General features: G+C 34.8%; 6 protein-coding genes across 6 annotated transcripts in view; 4 read left to right on the top strand and 2 right to left on the bottom strand.

Annotated features, from left to right (window-relative positions):
• LOC108974622 (gamma-aminobutyric acid receptor-associated protein) lies at positions 1-2,368 on the bottom strand. The gene is made up of 3 exons (XM_018942559.1): positions 2,112-2,368; positions 335-532; positions 1-274 (listed from the first exon to the last, which is right to left on the bottom strand). The coding sequence occupies exons 1-3, from the start codon at positions 2,199-2,201 to the stop codon at positions 206-208; spliced, it is 357 nt and encodes a 118-aa protein (XP_018798104.1). The 5' UTR covers positions 2,202-2,368; the 3' UTR covers positions 1-205.
• Positions 2,369-2,696: 328 nt separating this feature from the next.
• Positions 2,697-3,601, top strand: LOC108974623 (V-type proton ATPase subunit G-like). The gene is made up of 3 exons (XM_018942560.1): positions 2,697-2,870; positions 2,988-3,088; positions 3,145-3,601. The coding sequence occupies exons 1-3, from the start codon at positions 2,789-2,791 to the stop codon at positions 3,313-3,315; spliced, it is 354 nt and encodes a 117-aa protein (XP_018798105.1). The 5' UTR covers positions 2,697-2,788; the 3' UTR covers positions 3,316-3,601.
• Positions 3,602-3,740: 139 nt separating this feature from the next.
• LOC108974619 (poly(U)-binding-splicing factor half pint) lies at positions 3,741-10,999 on the top strand. Its single transcript, XM_018942555.1, has 6 exons — positions 3,741-3,923; positions 4,446-4,542; positions 8,395-8,630; positions 8,705-8,763; positions 9,026-9,529; positions 9,598-10,999. The coding sequence occupies exons 1-6, from the start codon at positions 3,921-3,923 to the stop codon at positions 10,664-10,666; spliced, it is 1,968 nt and encodes a 655-aa protein (XP_018798100.1). The 5' UTR covers positions 3,741-3,920; the 3' UTR covers positions 10,667-10,999.
• On the bottom strand, positions 10,895-11,826 carry LOC108974621 (aprataxin-like protein). Its single transcript, XM_018942558.1, has 3 exons — positions 11,546-11,826; positions 11,260-11,485; positions 10,895-11,200 (listed from the first exon to the last, which is right to left on the bottom strand). Exons 1-3 carry the CDS (start codon positions 11,711-11,713, stop codon positions 11,034-11,036), a joined length of 561 nt encoding a protein of 186 aa, XP_018798103.1. The 5' UTR covers positions 11,714-11,826; the 3' UTR covers positions 10,895-11,033.
• Positions 11,827-11,916: 90 nt separating this feature from the next.
• LOC108974620 (60S ribosomal protein L22) lies at positions 11,917-14,232 on the top strand. The gene is made up of 3 exons (XM_018942556.1): positions 11,917-12,022; positions 12,289-12,873; positions 13,818-14,232. Exons 1-3 carry the CDS (start codon positions 12,011-12,013, stop codon positions 14,082-14,084), a joined length of 864 nt encoding a protein of 287 aa, XP_018798101.1. The 5' UTR covers positions 11,917-12,010; the 3' UTR covers positions 14,085-14,232.
• Positions 14,233-14,688: 456 nt separating this feature from the next.
• LOC108974624 (putative mediator of RNA polymerase II transcription subunit 26) overlaps positions 14,689-17,145 on the top strand; it is a 58,667-nt gene continuing 56,210 nt past the window's right edge. Inside the window, exon 1 of the mRNA XM_018942562.1 lies at positions 14,689-15,371. The gene's annotated coding sequence lies outside the window, so the exon portion shown is untranslated. The remainder of the gene's footprint in view (positions 15,372-17,145) is intronic.

Genomic DNA, 17,145 nt, shown 5'->3' with positions numbered 1-17,145 from the left:
TTTTTTGCTGATATTCGCTAATTTTTCCTTCCCTTTTCGCCAAGATATTATTACTGAAACAATTTTTTTTCAATCAGCACAAAGTATTTAATTATTTTTTTGTATTATTCAATTGTCATCTTTGTAATTTTCTTCGTTATACAGCAACCCGATGACAGTTTTCCAAACGCCGCAATACACGTCTTCCCCCAAAATGTGAATGCACTTAGTTTTTGCCATATACGTTTTCATCGGAATAGGCAATGTACAGGAAATAATCTTCTTCGTGATGTTCCTAAAATTAATATTAAATTTTAAAACTATTTATACATACAAAACACTTGTATATATTTACCTGATATAGAGATCCCATAGTAGCCGATGTTGGTGGAATTACATTGTTAACGAAGAAGAACAATGCATCTTCGGGGCGCAAATGTATACGCTTGCGAATTAAGAAGTAGAATTGACCAACTGTTAAGTCAGATGGAACCAAATACTTCTTCTTATCTAAATCACCAATACGTGCCTTAGGCGCCTTCTCCACAATGACCTGTAAAAGTTGAGAATAAAATTAAATTGTGCCTAAATTTGTTGGTAATATTTGAAAGTTTTAACTTTAATCTAAAATTTGTATTTCTAACACTCAAAAGTACATACAAGCACTGAATAGTTTTTATGAACAGTAGTGACTGTGAACTCAACAAGCACTAAATGAATACTGAACTATGACCTTGTAACAAGAAATTGACGTCCTTAGATATAAGAACAGGTATACAGAACTGAAGAAGGGATATGTAAATCACACTTGCTCTTTCTTTGAAGAATACCTGATTTAACGTTAGGCTTTTGCGTAGGTAACAGAGCGGTCATAATCTTTACAAAGGACTGTTTCCAAATTCTCCAAGGCAGATTGCACCAAAGTTTCTCGTCAAACAATGGGACTTAATTTTAAAATCCATTGAACAAGAGAAAACTCTTATGCAGCTAGGAAACTTTGGAAATATAAATTTAAAAACACATGTGCGGGCATAGATAAATTTCTGGTTTCTTGTGAAATGCATATAAATTAATCAAAACATGACTAACTACAAAAGATATTTGTAGCAATTTTCACAATTTAGCTGTTACCTCCTTTCGGTAAAGCACTTATAGTACGAAATTCGGAAAATGTAACAGATTTAAAAAATTGCAAAGAAATAAATATAAAAGAAAATGAGAAAATATTTGTGTATATAAACACATGTGAACAAGTCAAGCCATAAATACACGTATACCAAATAGGTAAATTTATATGCGCAGTAATAAGGCCGAATAGAATATATACATATGTATGTACAATACAAAACAAGAATCGACAGTTTAGTATATATACACACATGTATACTTTTAAATATTCTCTCTAAAATGAGTATACAATTAAATTTCACTCTTTGCAAGGCAGCATTATGTTTAATGTTTTAGTTCGCATTGACGTTTTCGCTTTTTTTCATTATAAGATACTTGTTTGACCACTTTGCATACAAAAAAAGTTGATCAGCTGATAATTTAGGAATTCTAAATTTTTGTATAATGAAATGTTTTGATGTTTATAACCTTTATACATTATCTTGTCGTCAATATTTTGTTTCGACATAGTGACCTTGGGAAAACATTTGGAAACGCTTCAATTTGTTTTTCATTTCTACTGCTGTATTATACTCCACAGACATTATCCCTATGTGAATCACTATAAGTTTACGATACCGTTGGTAACACTGCTACCGAAAAACACATACGTATATACATTTGTATTATTGTTGAAAATGTATGCATATGCTACTCACTGCGTACACAAAGTTGTATAAAATAATATACAAACAATATATACTTGTTTACAACAAAACATTTATATATTATCATACATTTTTTAAGAATCTATTTTCTATGACGCAATTTTTACATTTTTTATTGCATTTTATCCCCGCCCCCCACTTAGCTATTTTCGTAACAAAGAAAACCCCATACTCCCTTAACGATCGCACGCATATACATATGTATGTATATTACTTTCTAAGTTTGCATGGAATCATTACCGACGAGTATATTATAAAATTGCATACAAATGCAAGGAAATTTTTCATTCTACTCACTGGTACACGGTCTGGATACTTCCTACGTATTTTGTCACCTTCAGCACGTCTCTTTTCAAATGCATGGTCTTCCTTGTATTGAAACTTCATTTTTGTATTTTAATTATATTTCTTCTGTAGCAGTTAAGTAAATTATATTTTCAAGTTCCCGACTTCACTAAATTTTCACAACTTCCTGCTCGTTCAAGAGTATTTACGTTGATATTATGATTTGCTCCTTACTCGTTGAGTTTTCAATACAAAATGTCTTCTTCTGAAATCGACGACTAGAAGCATAAAACTGAGTAGCGACATCTACAGTAATATCGTGACGCAAATTTCTAGTGTTGCATGTCGTTCGTGAATATAGTAGAGTAGTAGAGAGTTTGTATAAAAATATTAATACTTGTTAAAAATTTGTTAAAAACATCAATTAATTATAATTGAGGATGTATTTATTAATCAGTTAATAGCATAGCGCTGTTGAAAAATGTATTATTATGACATGAACGAAAAGTGATCATATTTCGACACATCTCCCAAAAGCAACTCTTCTCACTCGATCAGTGCTGCCTTATATATCATTCGTCATAGTAATCAGCTGTCATTTAACAAAAATATTTATTTTCCTTGTGGTAATTTCCTCGTAGCAAATTTATTCATAAATCATTGTATTTAAGGAGTAATTTTAAATAAAAATGACGAGCCAATCCACAGGGATCCAACAACTTTTAGCTGCCGAGAAGAAAGCAGCAGAAAAGGTTACCGAAGCTAGGAAACGTAAGTATATTTTCACCTAAAAGCAATGCTGTTGCCTCGCTGCCGACATAAGCGGATGTTCTTATTAAGCATTTGAGGTCATAATTAGAAAATATTTATAATTCGCTACACGACTAGGCAAGGCAAAGCGATTGAAGCAAGCGAAAGACGAGGCGGTTGAGGAGATTGAAAAATATCGTGCAGAGCGCGAACGTTTATTGAAGGAATATGAAGCAAAGGTGGGTTCCCTATAGGAAATGTGGAATTCAACACTAATGCGCCCATTCTTTTACAGTACATGGGCTCACGAGAAGGAGTTGCTTTAAAAATTGACCTGGAGACCCAAAATAAAATGGAAGAACTAAAAAAGGCGGTGGAGAATCGGAAGGATTTATTAATCAGTGATCTTTTAGATCTAGTTTACAACATCAAATCGGACGTCCATAGGAATTATTCCAAGAAATAACAGCCATGAAATGGTTAAACCAATGATATTTTATGTTTGATGAAAATTTCAGTCGGAAGACACACGTTGTGCATGTGCGAATTTAATAGTAAACTATACGTAGCTCTATTTTTTTGAATTAAATACTCGAATGCTTTAATTTTAATAGTCAACGTCTAAAATAGTTTAAATTTGTTAAATTAAAAAAAGTTAATTTAATTTTATTTAACAAACTATTAATTTTCAACTAGTCAATATACACAACTTTACCAAATTTTTCAATAAAATACATATTTAATGCACGTAATAAAAAAAGTATTAATTTTTTTTATGATCGTTGAATAATACCAGAGAACGTTTATCATCATGATAATACAATCAAAATCGCAAAAACCTCGATTTTATAAAACTTCTATTTTAAATTTCAACGATCTGTCAGCACTGTTTTCACTCGTTGTCATTGACGAAATTTTTTGCAGCGTTTTGAAGGGATCCTAAAATTCGTGAAAGTTCACATTAATTTTATTACAATTATCTCGAAAGAAATTGTAGAATCATTAGCAAACTGTTAATTAAGTATTGCAAATCAGCTTTGCAATTATAATAATAGTTTTCTCTGCTTAAATATGGTAAGTTTACAAGTTTAAAGTTTGCAATATTTCATTGTAACTAGCGTCGGCAAAGAAAATGGCGTGGAATTTGTAGCGAATTGAATTGCAACATGAATATTACGGATATTCAAAGATTAAACTAAAACAAATGTAAAAACATTATAATGAATTTTAGTGAGTAACAAATAATATGGATATATAAAGCTCTTTGCATTTCATACGTACGGCGGGAATTTGTGTGTGTATACTAAAACTTTCAATAAGTCAGATGGCATTACTATATGGTATTCGCCGCCGTTCCAACGCGTATATACCGGGTAATAGGTGGGCTATTATCTACCCCTCGCCTTTCATTCAAACAAAAAATAAATAAAATGTGGTTTTAACCTTGATGGGGTTTACGCAGTGCACGTTTGACTTAACGATTCGCTTGTGCATACATTTCGATACCATTTTCGCATTTGGAGTATAACCATTTTTATATTTTGTTCCATTGTAGAAAATCAAAAAATTTCGTTTTTATTTGTTTATTTTTTATAGGGTTCCAATGAACGAGAATCGCGGTCTTCAGAGTCACGTTCAGATGATCCACTAAATGACGGCATGGTGCCATCAAAAAAATCTCGCTCGGATTCGGGTAAGTGCACTATGTATATTATATTACATTTATAGATCAATTATTATTTTATTTATTCGATCATAATAAATGGTAACAAAGTATACTTGAAAGATACAAACATACGTTTGTGTATTACGAAATTGTTACGAGGGTCTTGTATGTTACGGTTTGCTTGATTTTTTTTACTACCGAAAAATATTGTCCAGTATGAATATGCTTGTGTTTATAGTATTATAATACATAATAATTTGTAAGCAGCGTAAAGCGTGTGGACTAAAACTAGTTAGGTAAAGAACGTAAAAACTAACCTTAAAATAAGAACATAAATTGACCGAATTTTTCAAAGCTTTAACAAAAATTCGATCTGTTTCACAATAACATACTTACACATCCTCACAGCCCATCAACTGTATTTTACTAAATAATCGGTTTTGTTTTTTCTGTTCTGCTTAAGTAATTGCAGACTTTAACGCTTGTGATGTTCTCAGGGTCAGGTGAGACTTGCTCTTCTGCTTGCCGTGTAAGCTAGCGCCTATTGAAAAAAAGTAAAAACACTGCAAGAGTTGAGAGAAAACAAAATATATTTAATAAAACGCTTTAAAATCGTAAAAAGAAATTTGTCGACGATAATAGTTAAGAAAAACTAAAATGTTAAGAACAAAAAATATGCTTAACTATACATTTAGTTTTGAAAATGGTTGATACACTTTCAGAAAGGGCAACAATAACGTATAAAGTTGGTAAATGTCATAAACAAGTACTTTAACTCAAATTCAGTAAATGGGCATGTAAAAATGCTACAACAGCGTAATACATGCGAAAATCGCCATTGTAGTGGTCATCGAGTAAGACTGACGGTGTTGTGGTTTGATTTATGAGTGGCGTCTCCACGTTTATAGCCAACGCTTGATGTATGTTTTTTTTTTGTAAAGTTGCTGATGTTTTCGAACTAATGACGCATTTTGATTCTCTCTTCTTCTCTTTTCTTTTTTATTTCTTTTTGTAAGTATATTTTTTAGTTCAATTTCTCTGCCTCTGATTCCATATTGAACCGGTGCAGGTGTCATACGCCTACATCCTGCAAAGCACAACTATTACATCGTTCTCCCGACTGCACTAATATCAACTTTTTAATTCGAACATCATTGAAACGCCGTTGCATAAATTTGTATATTTGGATTTTTTATGCAAATATTTAACTGGTATCCAAAAATATTTAGTTCCGCTTTTCTTTGACTAAATTTTCAAGAAAAAGATTAACCCATGTGATCCATTATAAACGGAGAAAAACGACCAAGTTATGACTGTGATCAACGTTTTTATTCTTCGTATATAATATACAACTTTTCAATTAACTTTATAATAAGGAAGTTTGAAAAGCGAGTAGTATATATCAGCTTGTACAAACTTACAGTTAAAAATTTTGTTAGTAAAGGTATATATTATGTATATATTTTGTTTTGTTTGGATAACTTTTGTTTTTGAAAATATTTCTATAAACGTAAAAAAATTTAAAACTTTTTAGATACTTGCATGCTAATATAAATTTTTAAATCCAATTGTTTTGTATATTTTTTTTTTCTTCTAAAGTGCAAAAAAATTTAAATTCTTCAGTTATTACAAAAAAACTGCTTTTGCATATACATAAATACATACTTTCATAAATCGAGATGTTCTATTTTCTCCACCCCTAACCAGTGCTTCTGGAAGAAAGCTATAAATTACCCATGTTCAAATGATTTGTTTTCACAATCGACAGAATTTAGTATAAATAAATTACATTTATAGTACATGCGTAAAAAAATCATAAATATCCCGAAATTCCTTAATTTTTTTCACTGTTGCTCTCTTATTATCTTTTCAGCGGATTTTATTTCTTTTTTTATTTTTTTCTCTTTTATTAAACGTGCCCTTGAAGTGATTCAAAACCACACTCACCCACTTCTCACAGTGACAATGTATAAATGTGTCCAATAAAAACGTTTAAGCCAATTGCGTTAGCATCACCAAATGTTGGAGAGGGCAAGAGATTTTTGAGATGAAATAAGGTCGCTTCATTAATTCTATTCTATATTTCTGTACTAGTTAACTATATGGTACGCGGAAAGGGGATTTACATGTGATGAAACAGAAGTTCTATATTTTATAAAAATGTACATTTACATAATTTTCTTTAAATATTTGAAGAGTAACTACTTTGCATAAAATTTCTTGAATTTACACATAAATATATTTGATTATAAAGTGTACACTACGACAACTTTTAATACGTTCATAAAATTGGCAATAATTTTGTACATTTTTGATAACCATTAAGTCCGTTGGTCCGTGTTATTTTTAAATTCTTACTTTGGCATACGCGCACTTCAATTTTCCGACCGGTATAATTTAGCCCTATCACTAGTGCCATTCATTTATGCTTGTGTTATATTGTATGTATGTTTGTATGTATTTTTCATCAGCTTTTTGTGTCATTATGGGCATTTAATACCTAGCCATAGCCGTATATCTAAGCCTAAGTTCAATTTAAGCATTTACCAGGGTATATTTGCGTAAATCCCCGTTCCGTGCATCTTTCTTATTACATGTTTCATATACAAAAAAGTCAATTTGTTCACGTATTTTGGATTTATACAGACTACTACGTATTTTATTTTAATTTTTTTAATGTTTGGGTGCTTTTTTCTTTCATTCTTACATTTTGCAGCTTTTCTCAAAAATAAACCAAAAATATGACATACAAAGAATGAAATGTCTTAAGTCGCCAAAAATAAATTATTAACGCGTGCCACACATTGCGTATGAAAAGTATGCGTTAAACAAATGAAAAACTGCTACTACTAGCCTGATAATTGTAAGTTTTACAACTTTGCTGCATACAACAACAAAACATAAAAAAACATTAGTATGAATGCATGTGAATGAGAAAGAAATGTAGATAAACGACTTTACTCAAAAATAGAATATACATAAGTAACCGAATAACAACACCTGTTGCCGTGAATTGCGGTGTCGTTGGCCAAACAAAAATCCAAAGTGGTTTTAACGCTTAAATAATAGCAACAACCAAACTCGATTGACTGTTATGAAAGTTGCAGCGAAAGTGAAACTTAAAACCGCACTCAACGTATGCACAACGCTCGATAAAGCTGATACGCGCACGCGCGCGTCCAGAGAAGATATACGCTTAGGAAGCTTCAAAACGTGTTGTTTATTAATGTTTTTTCTTTTTGTCTTTATCTTTCTTGCAGGCGTCGAATTATCTTTTGTTTCCATTTCAAAAAATTAAATATAATGGTATGTGAGCCAACAAGTGAGTGTAATGCGCTACGTTATTGTGGCATCTAATAAGGGTTTGCATAAATTCAACCAAACGAAAGAACTAAACTTTAAATATGAATGGCTGAATAAGATACCATTAATAAAAATTAAGAAAGCCATTAATTAGTTATGAAAATGTTACAAAAATAATACTTTTTAATAATTGTAATACTAATGTCAAAAAACCTTTTTTTTTTGTTTTCTCATGAATTTCTTGTTTATATGTTGATAATTTTTTGCGATTTACATTCTTTTCGTAGTTAGTTAAACAAAAGGACCACTGTATTAAGCGAGCATACGGTATGACACTCACTTATTGACACATATACATATCAATAACAAAGAACCACAGACTCTATACGATCGATCGAATGACTCTTGTGATTTTTTCGACCACAAGATAAGAAAAGTGTTCTGCGCGCTTTCACCCCTCACAAACTCCTTTCAACACAGCTGGAACAACACATTGCTTGTTGCTCTATTTACCAACAAACGTTTTGTTGGGTAAATTACTTTGTGCGCTATTAATTAATATTCCTAATATTCTAGGCAAGTCCTCGGAACCGAAAATTTCATACATTTCGCAGCCAATTTATGATCTGAAACAGACAGGCGATGTGAAATTCGGACCTGGTACACGTTCGGCACTACTTGGCCTATTGGGTGGTGCACTACCAAAACTCAGTTCCGATCAACATGACACGGTCAGTAAAGCTAAGAAATATGCCATGGAGCAAAGTATTAAGATGGTATTAATGAAGCAAACATTGGCGCATCAGCAGCAAGTAAGTTTTTGTGTGATAAAGTGACCATACACAATTATTAAAATTGACGCATGCTTGTTTTTTTTTTTTTGCAGCAATTGGCATCACAACGTACACAGGTGCAGCGTCAGCAGGCACTCGCTCTTATGTGCAGGTGAGTGAAAATGTTAAAAATTATACAAATTATTTGGTAAAAACAAACCTTGATGTGAATCATGGTAAAAGCATATTTGCTTCGTGAACTGGTAATTTTAATGTTACAACAATCTGCTCGAGTTAATGAGTGTTTGTCACATTTAAGTCGCCGCATGTGCCTACCATAAATAGCTGATAAGATCTGAGTTTTTTTTTATTTATTCCTTTAAAATTAATAAATTTTTCTATCTTTATTCAACATAAACATTCCTATTTTGCAGAGTATATGTCGGCAGTATTTCATTTGAACTAAAAGAGGATACCATACGCGCAGCTTTTCTACCTTTTGGCCCAATAAAATCGATTAACATGTCTTGGGATCCAATCACTCAGAAGCACAAAGGTTTCGCCTTTGTTGAATATGAAATTCCTGAAGGTGCACAATTAGCATTGGAGCAAATGAATGGCGCATTAATGGGTGGCCGTAACATTAAGGTGGGCCGCCCTAGTAATATGCCACAAGCACAGCAAGTTATTGATGAGATACAAGAGGAAGCAAAAAGTTTCAATCGCATTTATGTTGCCTCCATACATCCAGATTTATCCGAAGAGGATATCAAAAGTGTTTTTGAAGCATTTGGTCCAATTTTATATTGCAAATTGGCGCAGGGAACATCATTGCATACACACAAAGGTTATGGTTTCATTGAATATGCCAACAAACAGGCCATGGATGAAGCTATCGCCAGCATGAATTTGTTCGATTTGGGCGGCCAATTACTGAGGTATATTTCTCATGGCTTAACACCATTTAAATATAAAATATTTTAATATATATTTTTGTAACTTGCAGAGTGGGCCGTTCGATTACACCTCCTAATGCTTTGGTTTGCGCTTCAACGAATTCCACAATGCCCACAGCCGCTGCTGTGGCCGCCGCTGCCGCCACCGCTAAGATACAGGCACTTGATGCAGTTGCCAGCAACGCCGTGCTTGGCCTTTCTGCAACTACTCCCACACTGGGTATTTCTCCATTAGCTGCAGCAGCTAAGGTGGGCGCATTGCCAATTGCTGCTGCCGGTGCATTACATCCACCAGGTCTTGCCGTACCTGCTGCTACTGGCGGTGCCGCTGCATTCCTACCCGCTGGCGTCTTCCAAGCGCCAGCAGCCCTACCACCAAATCTATTGGGTGCCGCACCTGGTATACCAAATGTGACCACTGCTGCTGCACCAGTTGTTGTTACACAAACCGCTCTACTTGCAACACCAACTATGGGCGCACCTTCAATGGCTGCAATTGGTAATCTTGGTGCTGGTACAGTATTGGGTGCTGAAGCCGCCCAACACGCTGCGGCTGCTGCAGCCGCGGCAGTAAGTGCAAATGCCGCAGCCGCCGTGGCCGCCGCGAATAATGTGACAGCGATGCATAACTTACAATCTGCTAATTCGGAGCAACTGAAAAAGGCGCACGAGAAGGCACAGCAGGAGGAATTGCAAAAAAAATTAATGGATGAGGGTGAAACGCAGACGCTACAGCAGCAGGAGAATATGTCGATTAAGGGCCAGAGCGCACGGCAGCTAGTAATGCAGAGGCTAATGCGACCACAAGAGTCACGTGTTATCATACTGCGAAACATGGTCGGTCCAGAGGATGTAGACGAAACACTGCAAGAGGAGATACAAGAAGAGTGCACAAAATTCGGTACTGTTAGTCGTGTGATAATTTTCAATGAAAAACAAACGGAGAATGAAGATGATGAAGAAGCTGAAATAATTGTTAAAATATTTGTCGAGTTTTCAAGCGCTATTGAAGCAATGCGTGGACGTGATGTTTTACACGGACGCTTCTTTGGTGGGCGCCGCGTTGTTGCCGAACTATATGATCAGTCACTTTTTGATCATGGTGATCTATCGGGTTAAAAATATAATTTTCGGTGAAATGAGAAAAATTGTGCCCAATAATAGTGGTAAAAAATTAAAAAACATCATGCTGCAAATGTATATGGTATTTTACCAAATCCCCGTCATTGCTTTCATACTTAAAAAACGAGTGTTTTTTAAGGTTTTACTTTTATGTGCACTAATTGTTTACAGCTGAAGTTTTCTTCAACATTACCATTTCTAGTTCCCCCCTTAAACCGTTGACGATGTAATAAATGTATTCGCGTGTAAAATGCCGTTAAATTAAGTAAAGAAGAAATATTTTAATTTCTGTAAAATTACTAATAAATATGTTAAGTATTTAAACAATAAGAATTATTTTTAAATATCATTGTATTGATATTTGTTATTGCTTATTCGACCAGTGTTCTAGTAGATGTCGTTTTAAGCCTGGTACATTTTTTGCTACAAACTTGCACTGATTACATTCCAGAGGAGAGGCATACAACCGTTGCACTATTTCCTTGTCAAGTCGTTGGATCCGGTCTCCTGCCTTTATCAGCGCATACACATCTATTTGCAATAATTTATCGTTGGAGAAAATCACAAAATATCAAAAATATGCTAAGAACCTTGATAATACAGGAACAATTTAGTGTTGAAACTAGCCCAGTGTTTCCTGGTTTTAAGACAGTCTGATACGAAATCTTTGGAAATTACATGTAAATGTAATCTTTGCATGCTAGGCTGGGCATGAAATCCAATTTTAAAATCGTCTAAATGGCAACGCTTTGCCTCAATCACATTTTGTGCAAGCAGAAATAGTTCCTCTAGCAATGGTAGGTGGCTTTGATTTAGCTGTAAAATTTGTTTAAAATAAATGTTGGATCGAAAAAATACCATATACAAATAGTTTACATGGAAAATATCCGGAATGTCGACTTTTGGCAGTACGAGATAATGATGCTGTGACTTCGGATACTTGTCGTTTATCACTACAGCATCTTCTGATGATATTATAAGATTCTTAGCATCTTTAATGGTATGTAAAAGGCCAGTAGCCCAGCTTTTACCAATCGAGTTCATCAAAACAAGTTTTATGTTTGCATTTAATTATTTAAATTTGGCTTCGCTGACAGCAATATATTTTTGTTAATAATATAAATTAACAACTACATGAAATGTGTGAAATTTGCCTTAATCAATGGGATTATAATTAACAGATGACAATAGTGGCAATACAACTTTCGGGGAAATTTAACAAAAAAATATTTGACAGCTTTACCCTATATACTGGGGAAATTTGTTAGAAAGATAGTTGGCAACACCTTAATTGACAGCAAAATTTAAAGTTCTTTTTCTCCGTGGTTCCTGCTGTTAAAGATGGCACCAACTGTAAGTGCTCCGAAATATCTGAAAATATTACTTCAATCGTATATGTGAATATGAAATATTGTTATAGTAATGTCTCATATAAGTTTAACTAAAAGTAAATATAAATTCTTATAAAAATAAACAAAGGATGTATAATGAAAAGTGCGATTAAATTTCAATATTGATTTGCATCACATATTTATATATGACAATTGCTCATTTTATATTTAAATTCTTCAATCATTCAATTTGATATTTCTAAATATGACTTTCATCGCTTATTACAGGCTAAAACCAACAAAGGTGATAAATCCGCCGCCAAGCCAGCCGAAAAAAAGGCTGCACCCGCAGCAGCTACCGCTGCTAAGGGCAAAGTTGAAAAACCAAAGGCTGAAGCTAAGCCTGCGACCGCTGCTGCCAAAAATGTGAAGAAGGCTCCCGAGGCCGCAAAGGAAGTGAAGGCTGCTGCCAAACCCGCTGCTGCAAAGCCAGCGCCCGCCAAGGATGCAAAGAAGGCGGCACCAGCTGCGGCTGCTCCTAAGAAAGATGCTAAGGCTGCCCCCGCCAAAGACGCAAAGAAAGCAGCACCTGCTGCAGCTAAACCAGCCGCCGCTGCACCAGCCAAAAAAGCTGAGCCAGCTAAAGCCGCTGTGCCTGCTGCCGCACCAGCTGAGAAGCCAAAGGCTCCAGTTCTTAAGGCTGTCAAGCCACAACGCAAATCCGTATCAGCTGCTGCTGCTACTGCCACTGGCAAAGTTACCAAGAAGAACGTGTTGCGCGGCAAGGGACTGAAGAAGAAGAAGGTGTCCCTTCGTTTCGGAATCGATTGCACCAACATTGCTGAAGATAACATCATGGATGTTGCCGATTTTGTAAGTACTTTTGTTGCGTACGCCCAGAGGAATTTGCCGCAATTCGGTAAACAGCATTTGTCTACTAAATTTTAGTTCATAAGTTTTATATATTATGTAAGTGCGGCCACAACTTATTCGTCATCGATGCTGCAACTTCGAAGGTTTCGGTGATAGCTCTAATTGTGGTAGAGTGACTTCCATAACAATTAAACTGCTGCGCACAGGCTTTTAGCCAATCGCAGTAGTCTAACAATTATGGATACACTATTATGCTGTTGCTATTTAGTTTCTTGTTATTTCCGGCTCTAAACGAGCCTGCATTATCTACCGACAAGATCCTCATTTCCCCAACTTTTTGGGGGTTGCTGTTCGAAACGGGACTCTGGGTGCTGCACATCGGGGTAGCCTCTGATTGCCAGAACCAGGTCTGGCCAGTGGTGCAACCGGCTGTGAACAGTGCCAAGTCGTGCTATGTCTACCGCCCAGTGGTGGGTCCCGGGTTGTAATACATGCACCCGCATGTATACAGGCCAAAACCCATAGTGCGCCCTGCGTTAACGTTCGAAATTTTGAACGTTGTAGGCTTCAGAGCGGATCAATTTTATTGTCGCAGGAAGCTAAATTGCAGCAGTATTTTTTGAACGCAATACATGGTACCCTAAAATCCGCGCAGGGTGCACAGGTAAATATCTAGTTAATTTCAATCATATTTTTGAATACCTAATTCTAGGTGTTTGCCACGTCCGATTTGTCGTCAGAGAGTGAAGCTTCGGCCCTGTCGCTCTGAAGGCAGTGTACTCAGTGGCAAAGTAAACGCACACTCTGCTATTTTTGGTTGCAAAATTACTCGCCTGGTTTTGTAGCTTAACACTGCAAGAGACAAGCTCAGCTTATTTGATTTATATTATTGATTTCTTAAATGATTCGACAATTTATTATAATTTATTTCTTTAAATCTGCAGGAAAAATACATTAAAGCCCGCCTAAAGGTCAACGGCAAAGTGAACAACCTTGGCAACAATGTCACATTCGAGCGCTTGAAGATGAAATTGTACGTGAACTCGGACGTGCACTTCTCCAAGGCATACCTGAAGTACTTGACCAAGCGTTACTTGAAGAAGAACAGTTTGCGTGATTGGATCCGTGTTGTCTCCAACGATAAGGATTCCTATGAACTCCGTTACTTCAGAATCAGCTCCAACGATGATGAAGATGAGGATGCCGAGTAAACTCGTTTTTATAATATTTTTAACCAAAATAAAAAATACAAGCGATGCTGTTGGCTTAGAACTTTTAACATGTTAAATATGTTTTAAAGTCCTGTTCCAACCGTAAAAAATATATTGAAGCACAAATTGATTTTGTGTGGACAAATAATTGGTTTTTGTATTGGATTTTTGGAGGTAGTTGCATAGGAGGCAATTTGATAAATTCGGTTGGAATGAGGATTTTGATTAGTGGCTTAAAATTTTGGCATACTTTTAGGATGGCTTTCTGCGCTAGAGAAAATTTAAAATTATTGACAGTAAAATAATGGTATTTTGTTTATTGAAAAAATATCAGAAAATAATATTTACACATTTAATTTTAATTCTACTTTAAGTATGTTAGATTCTTTATTGCAACACTTATTAAATCGTCTTAGACACAATGTAGTCTCGTTAGTGTCACATCTCTGCCATTTTCGTCACATGTGTTGCAGTCACATGTTTTTCAACAAATTTCAACGGAAATGGCTTAGCCTGAACATACTGCTGAACAGACGTAAACAAATGACATTGAACGCACCCAAACACATTTGTTATGGCATTTTGTCGCTGTTACATTGTTGTTGTTAACTTTGTTTGTTTTTGTCCGATGCCGTCGGTGTAAAAAGTAAACAGAAAACAGCCGAAGTCGAGCAAGCAAGTGCCGATGACGTCGCTGCCGCTTCTTATGTATGCGTTATACTTGCTGTGTATACGAAGGGGAATTGCTTAGGGCATTGTTGTTTTGCGCCGTTAGTTCATTACTTTTTAATCTCTTTTACCTAATACATATCTATGCATATATTTACTTCATCGGCCGTAGAATGCTGTGACAGCGGCGTCGACTTCGTTGGGTTATTGGCGTTTCTGCCATTGCTTTTGTTGTTTGCTTCTATCGCACGAATTCCGACATTCGGCGCTAAAAAGCTAAAACGCGTCGTGTTGTCGTTGTCATCAGATGTATACTCGAGTCAATAGCAGCACGCAAAATAGACAAAAATTTAAATTTTCTTAACCTCATGGAAAAGTTAGCGAACAAAAGTGTTTGTGCAATCGTCAAAATACAGAATAAATACTCTATTCTTATGAAATAAATACTAAATGAACGCAAAAATTGTGTATAGTAAACAAATAAACAAATTGTGAACCATTAATTGTGCAAAGGACTATGAAAAACTAACTACATATGAACATACATATGTATGTATATTTATTGCATAAATATATTTAAGTGTGTAAATTGAAAGTTCCAAAGGGCATTCAATAGTGGTAAGTGAAAATCAACATTTTATATTAGTACATATTGCCTTAATGATTAATTTAAGTGGACCACATTATATCTGCGGTCAATTTTTGTTCTGTGCTCAATGTCCGATACACTTGCCCGTTTGGCTTCCCCTAGGTGTGATTACACAACAACATAGCGCATTGCGCTTCCATGTGGACGCAAATACGCAATACGGACAAGTTCCAATTGGAGTTCGAGTTAGCAGAATATCTGTGTATAGTTGTATGTATGTATGTACGGTATAAGAATGCTTGTGACAAATGTGTTATAGCAGGGTGGGGGGCACAAAAGTTGCTGCAAGCTAGTAGCCAGTTGTGGGTGCTCCAGCATAGAATATTGTTACATAAATATGTATGTTTGGATGCGTGTGATTGATATTTGCGTAAATACGTCCATACATAAATATATACATACATATGTATTTACTTATATACATGTACATATATTTGTTGCAGGTAAGTGCGAACTGAAGTCTAAAGTGATTACTTTTAATTAAATGTACCATTTATACATGTACATATGTACAATCTTACTACATATTTTTCCTCCTCAATCCTTTTTTTTGCGTTTATGAATGATGATGTATGTGTTCCATAAATTGTGTAGTATATGAACACATACTATGTACAGATGTAGCAAGAGTTTAAAATTTTTGCATCAAGTTCATTGTTGTCAACCTTTTTTGGTCAGTTACTAGGTTAAGGCGTATAATAGAGCTTTAGCGTTGCTAAGATTTTGTTTTAGCATTTTTTTTTTTTTTTGCAAACAAAAATTTCCATGCTTCGTCCCTTTCATTTAAATATACAAACACACTTATGTATATATATACATATAAGTTCGTTATTACACGCGGTAACTTTTGTTTAGGCAACTCTTGGTTTCCAGTGTTCAGCAATTCGCTTTGTGTTCTTATTCGTAACAGTTCGCTGCGACGTTTTTCGGCATTCGTGTTCTTTTTTTCGTAGTGCATAGTTGCATTTGCGTATTTATTTTGAAATTAATATTTTGAATATATTTAAAAAAATTAATTTCATCTTTTGGTACGTAATTTGCAAATATGTATGCAATATATAATATAATATAAATATTTTAGAAAATGAAAGACGAAAAAATCGAATTAATTAAAGATATTGATTCAGACGATAGTGAAAAGGGTGATATATGTCAAGGTCTGTTATATAATCTTTGTTTTAATTTTGAATTATAAATAAAATGTATTTGAAATGTATGACAGAACTGATTAATATATGTGATACAGTGGCCCAAATACATATAAGGAAAAAGAAACGACAATGGGTTAAAGTAAAGAGTTGACAATGGGTTAAAGTAAAGTAAAAGAGAATGAGAAAAAAACTCGAACAGAGTTGCGCAATACAAGTTGCTCCTGTGAAGGTAATTGGCGACAGCAAAAGAGAATCGGCCGAGAATCAGCAACAAAAGTTGCTTCGTGTAATAGCCGACTAAAACGTTGAATTCAAATAAACAACCTAAGCCATAGTGCAAATAACAGATCAGAGTTAACTGCTGAGTGTTAGAGTTTGTTTTCAACAGAATCCGTAACATATTTAAGTATTTTTATGCATACATACTATAGTTACATATGTATGTACGCAGGTGCAGATCCAGGTTAAAATTTTGAGGGGCCGAACTATGTGTGTACATATATAATTTTGTACTTGCAACTCAAAGTGACGTTATTCCCGGGGTGCCACTTATGATGGAAATATGTATAATACATATAACTTTTAACTCTCC

Source organism: Bactrocera latifrons, unplaced genomic scaffold (genome assembly GCF_001853355.1).
Source record: "Bactrocera latifrons isolate USDA-ARS-PBARC rearing strain unplaced genomic scaffold, ASM185335v1 scaffold_57, whole genome shotgun sequence".
NCBI classification, from domain to species: domain Eukaryota; kingdom Metazoa; phylum Arthropoda; class Insecta; order Diptera; family Tephritidae; genus Bactrocera; species Bactrocera latifrons.
The sequence above is the reverse complement of the archived record's forward strand: the minus strand, read 5'-3'. Positions and strand labels throughout refer to the sequence as shown.

What these genes read in the sequence shown, in the direction of transcription:
- LOC108974622 (XM_018942559.1), bottom strand. Translation starts at nt 2,201, where the DNA reads ATGAAGTTTCAATACAAGGAAGACCATGCATTTGAAAAGAGACGTGCT. An exon ending in AGTATCCAGACCGTGTACCA is followed by an intron (nt 533 to 2,111) that starts GTGAGTAGAATG and finishes CAACTTTTACAG; the next exon opens with GTCATTGTGGAGAAGGCGCC. An exon ending in CTATGGGATCTCTATATCAG is followed by an intron (nt 275 to 334) that starts GTAAATATATAC and finishes TATTAATTTTAG; the next exon opens with GAACATCACGAAGAAGATTA.
- LOC108974623 (XM_018942560.1), top strand. Translation starts at nt 2,789, where the DNA reads ATGACGAGCCAATCCACAGGGATCCAACAACTTTTAGCTGCCGAGAAG. An exon ending in GGTTACCGAAGCTAGGAAAC is followed by an intron (nt 2,871 to 2,987) that starts GTAAGTATATTT and finishes CTACACGACTAG; the next exon opens with GCAAGGCAAAGCGATTGAAG. An exon ending in TGAAGGAATATGAAGCAAAG is followed by an intron (nt 3,089 to 3,144) that starts GTGGGTTCCCTA and finishes ATTCTTTTACAG; the next exon opens with TACATGGGCTCACGAGAAGG.
- LOC108974619 (XM_018942555.1), top strand. An exon ending in CATTGGCGCATCAGCAGCAA is followed by an intron (nt 8,631 to 8,704) that starts GTAAGTTTTTGT and finishes TTTTTTTTGCAG; the next exon opens with CAATTGGCATCACAACGTAC. An exon ending in TTGGGCGGCCAATTACTGAG is followed by an intron (nt 9,530 to 9,597) that starts GTATATTTCTCA and finishes TGTAACTTGCAG; the next exon opens with AGTGGGCCGTTCGATTACAC.
- LOC108974621 (XM_018942558.1), bottom strand. Translation starts at nt 11,713, where the DNA reads ATGAACTCGATTGGTAAAAGCTGGGCTACTGGCCTTTTACATACCATT. An exon ending in ACATTCCGGATATTTTCCAT is followed by an intron (nt 11,486 to 11,545) that starts GTAAACTATTTG and finishes CAAATTTTACAG; the next exon opens with CTAAATCAAAGCCACCTACC. An exon ending in ATTGTTCCTGTATTATCAAG is followed by an intron (nt 11,201 to 11,259) that starts GTTCTTAGCATA and finishes TATTGCAAATAG; the next exon opens with ATGTGTATGCGCTGATAAAG.
- LOC108974620 (XM_018942556.1), top strand. An exon ending in TCATGGATGTTGCCGATTTT is followed by an intron (nt 12,874 to 13,817) that starts GTAAGTACTTTT and finishes TTAAATCTGCAG; the next exon opens with GAAAAATACATTAAAGCCCG.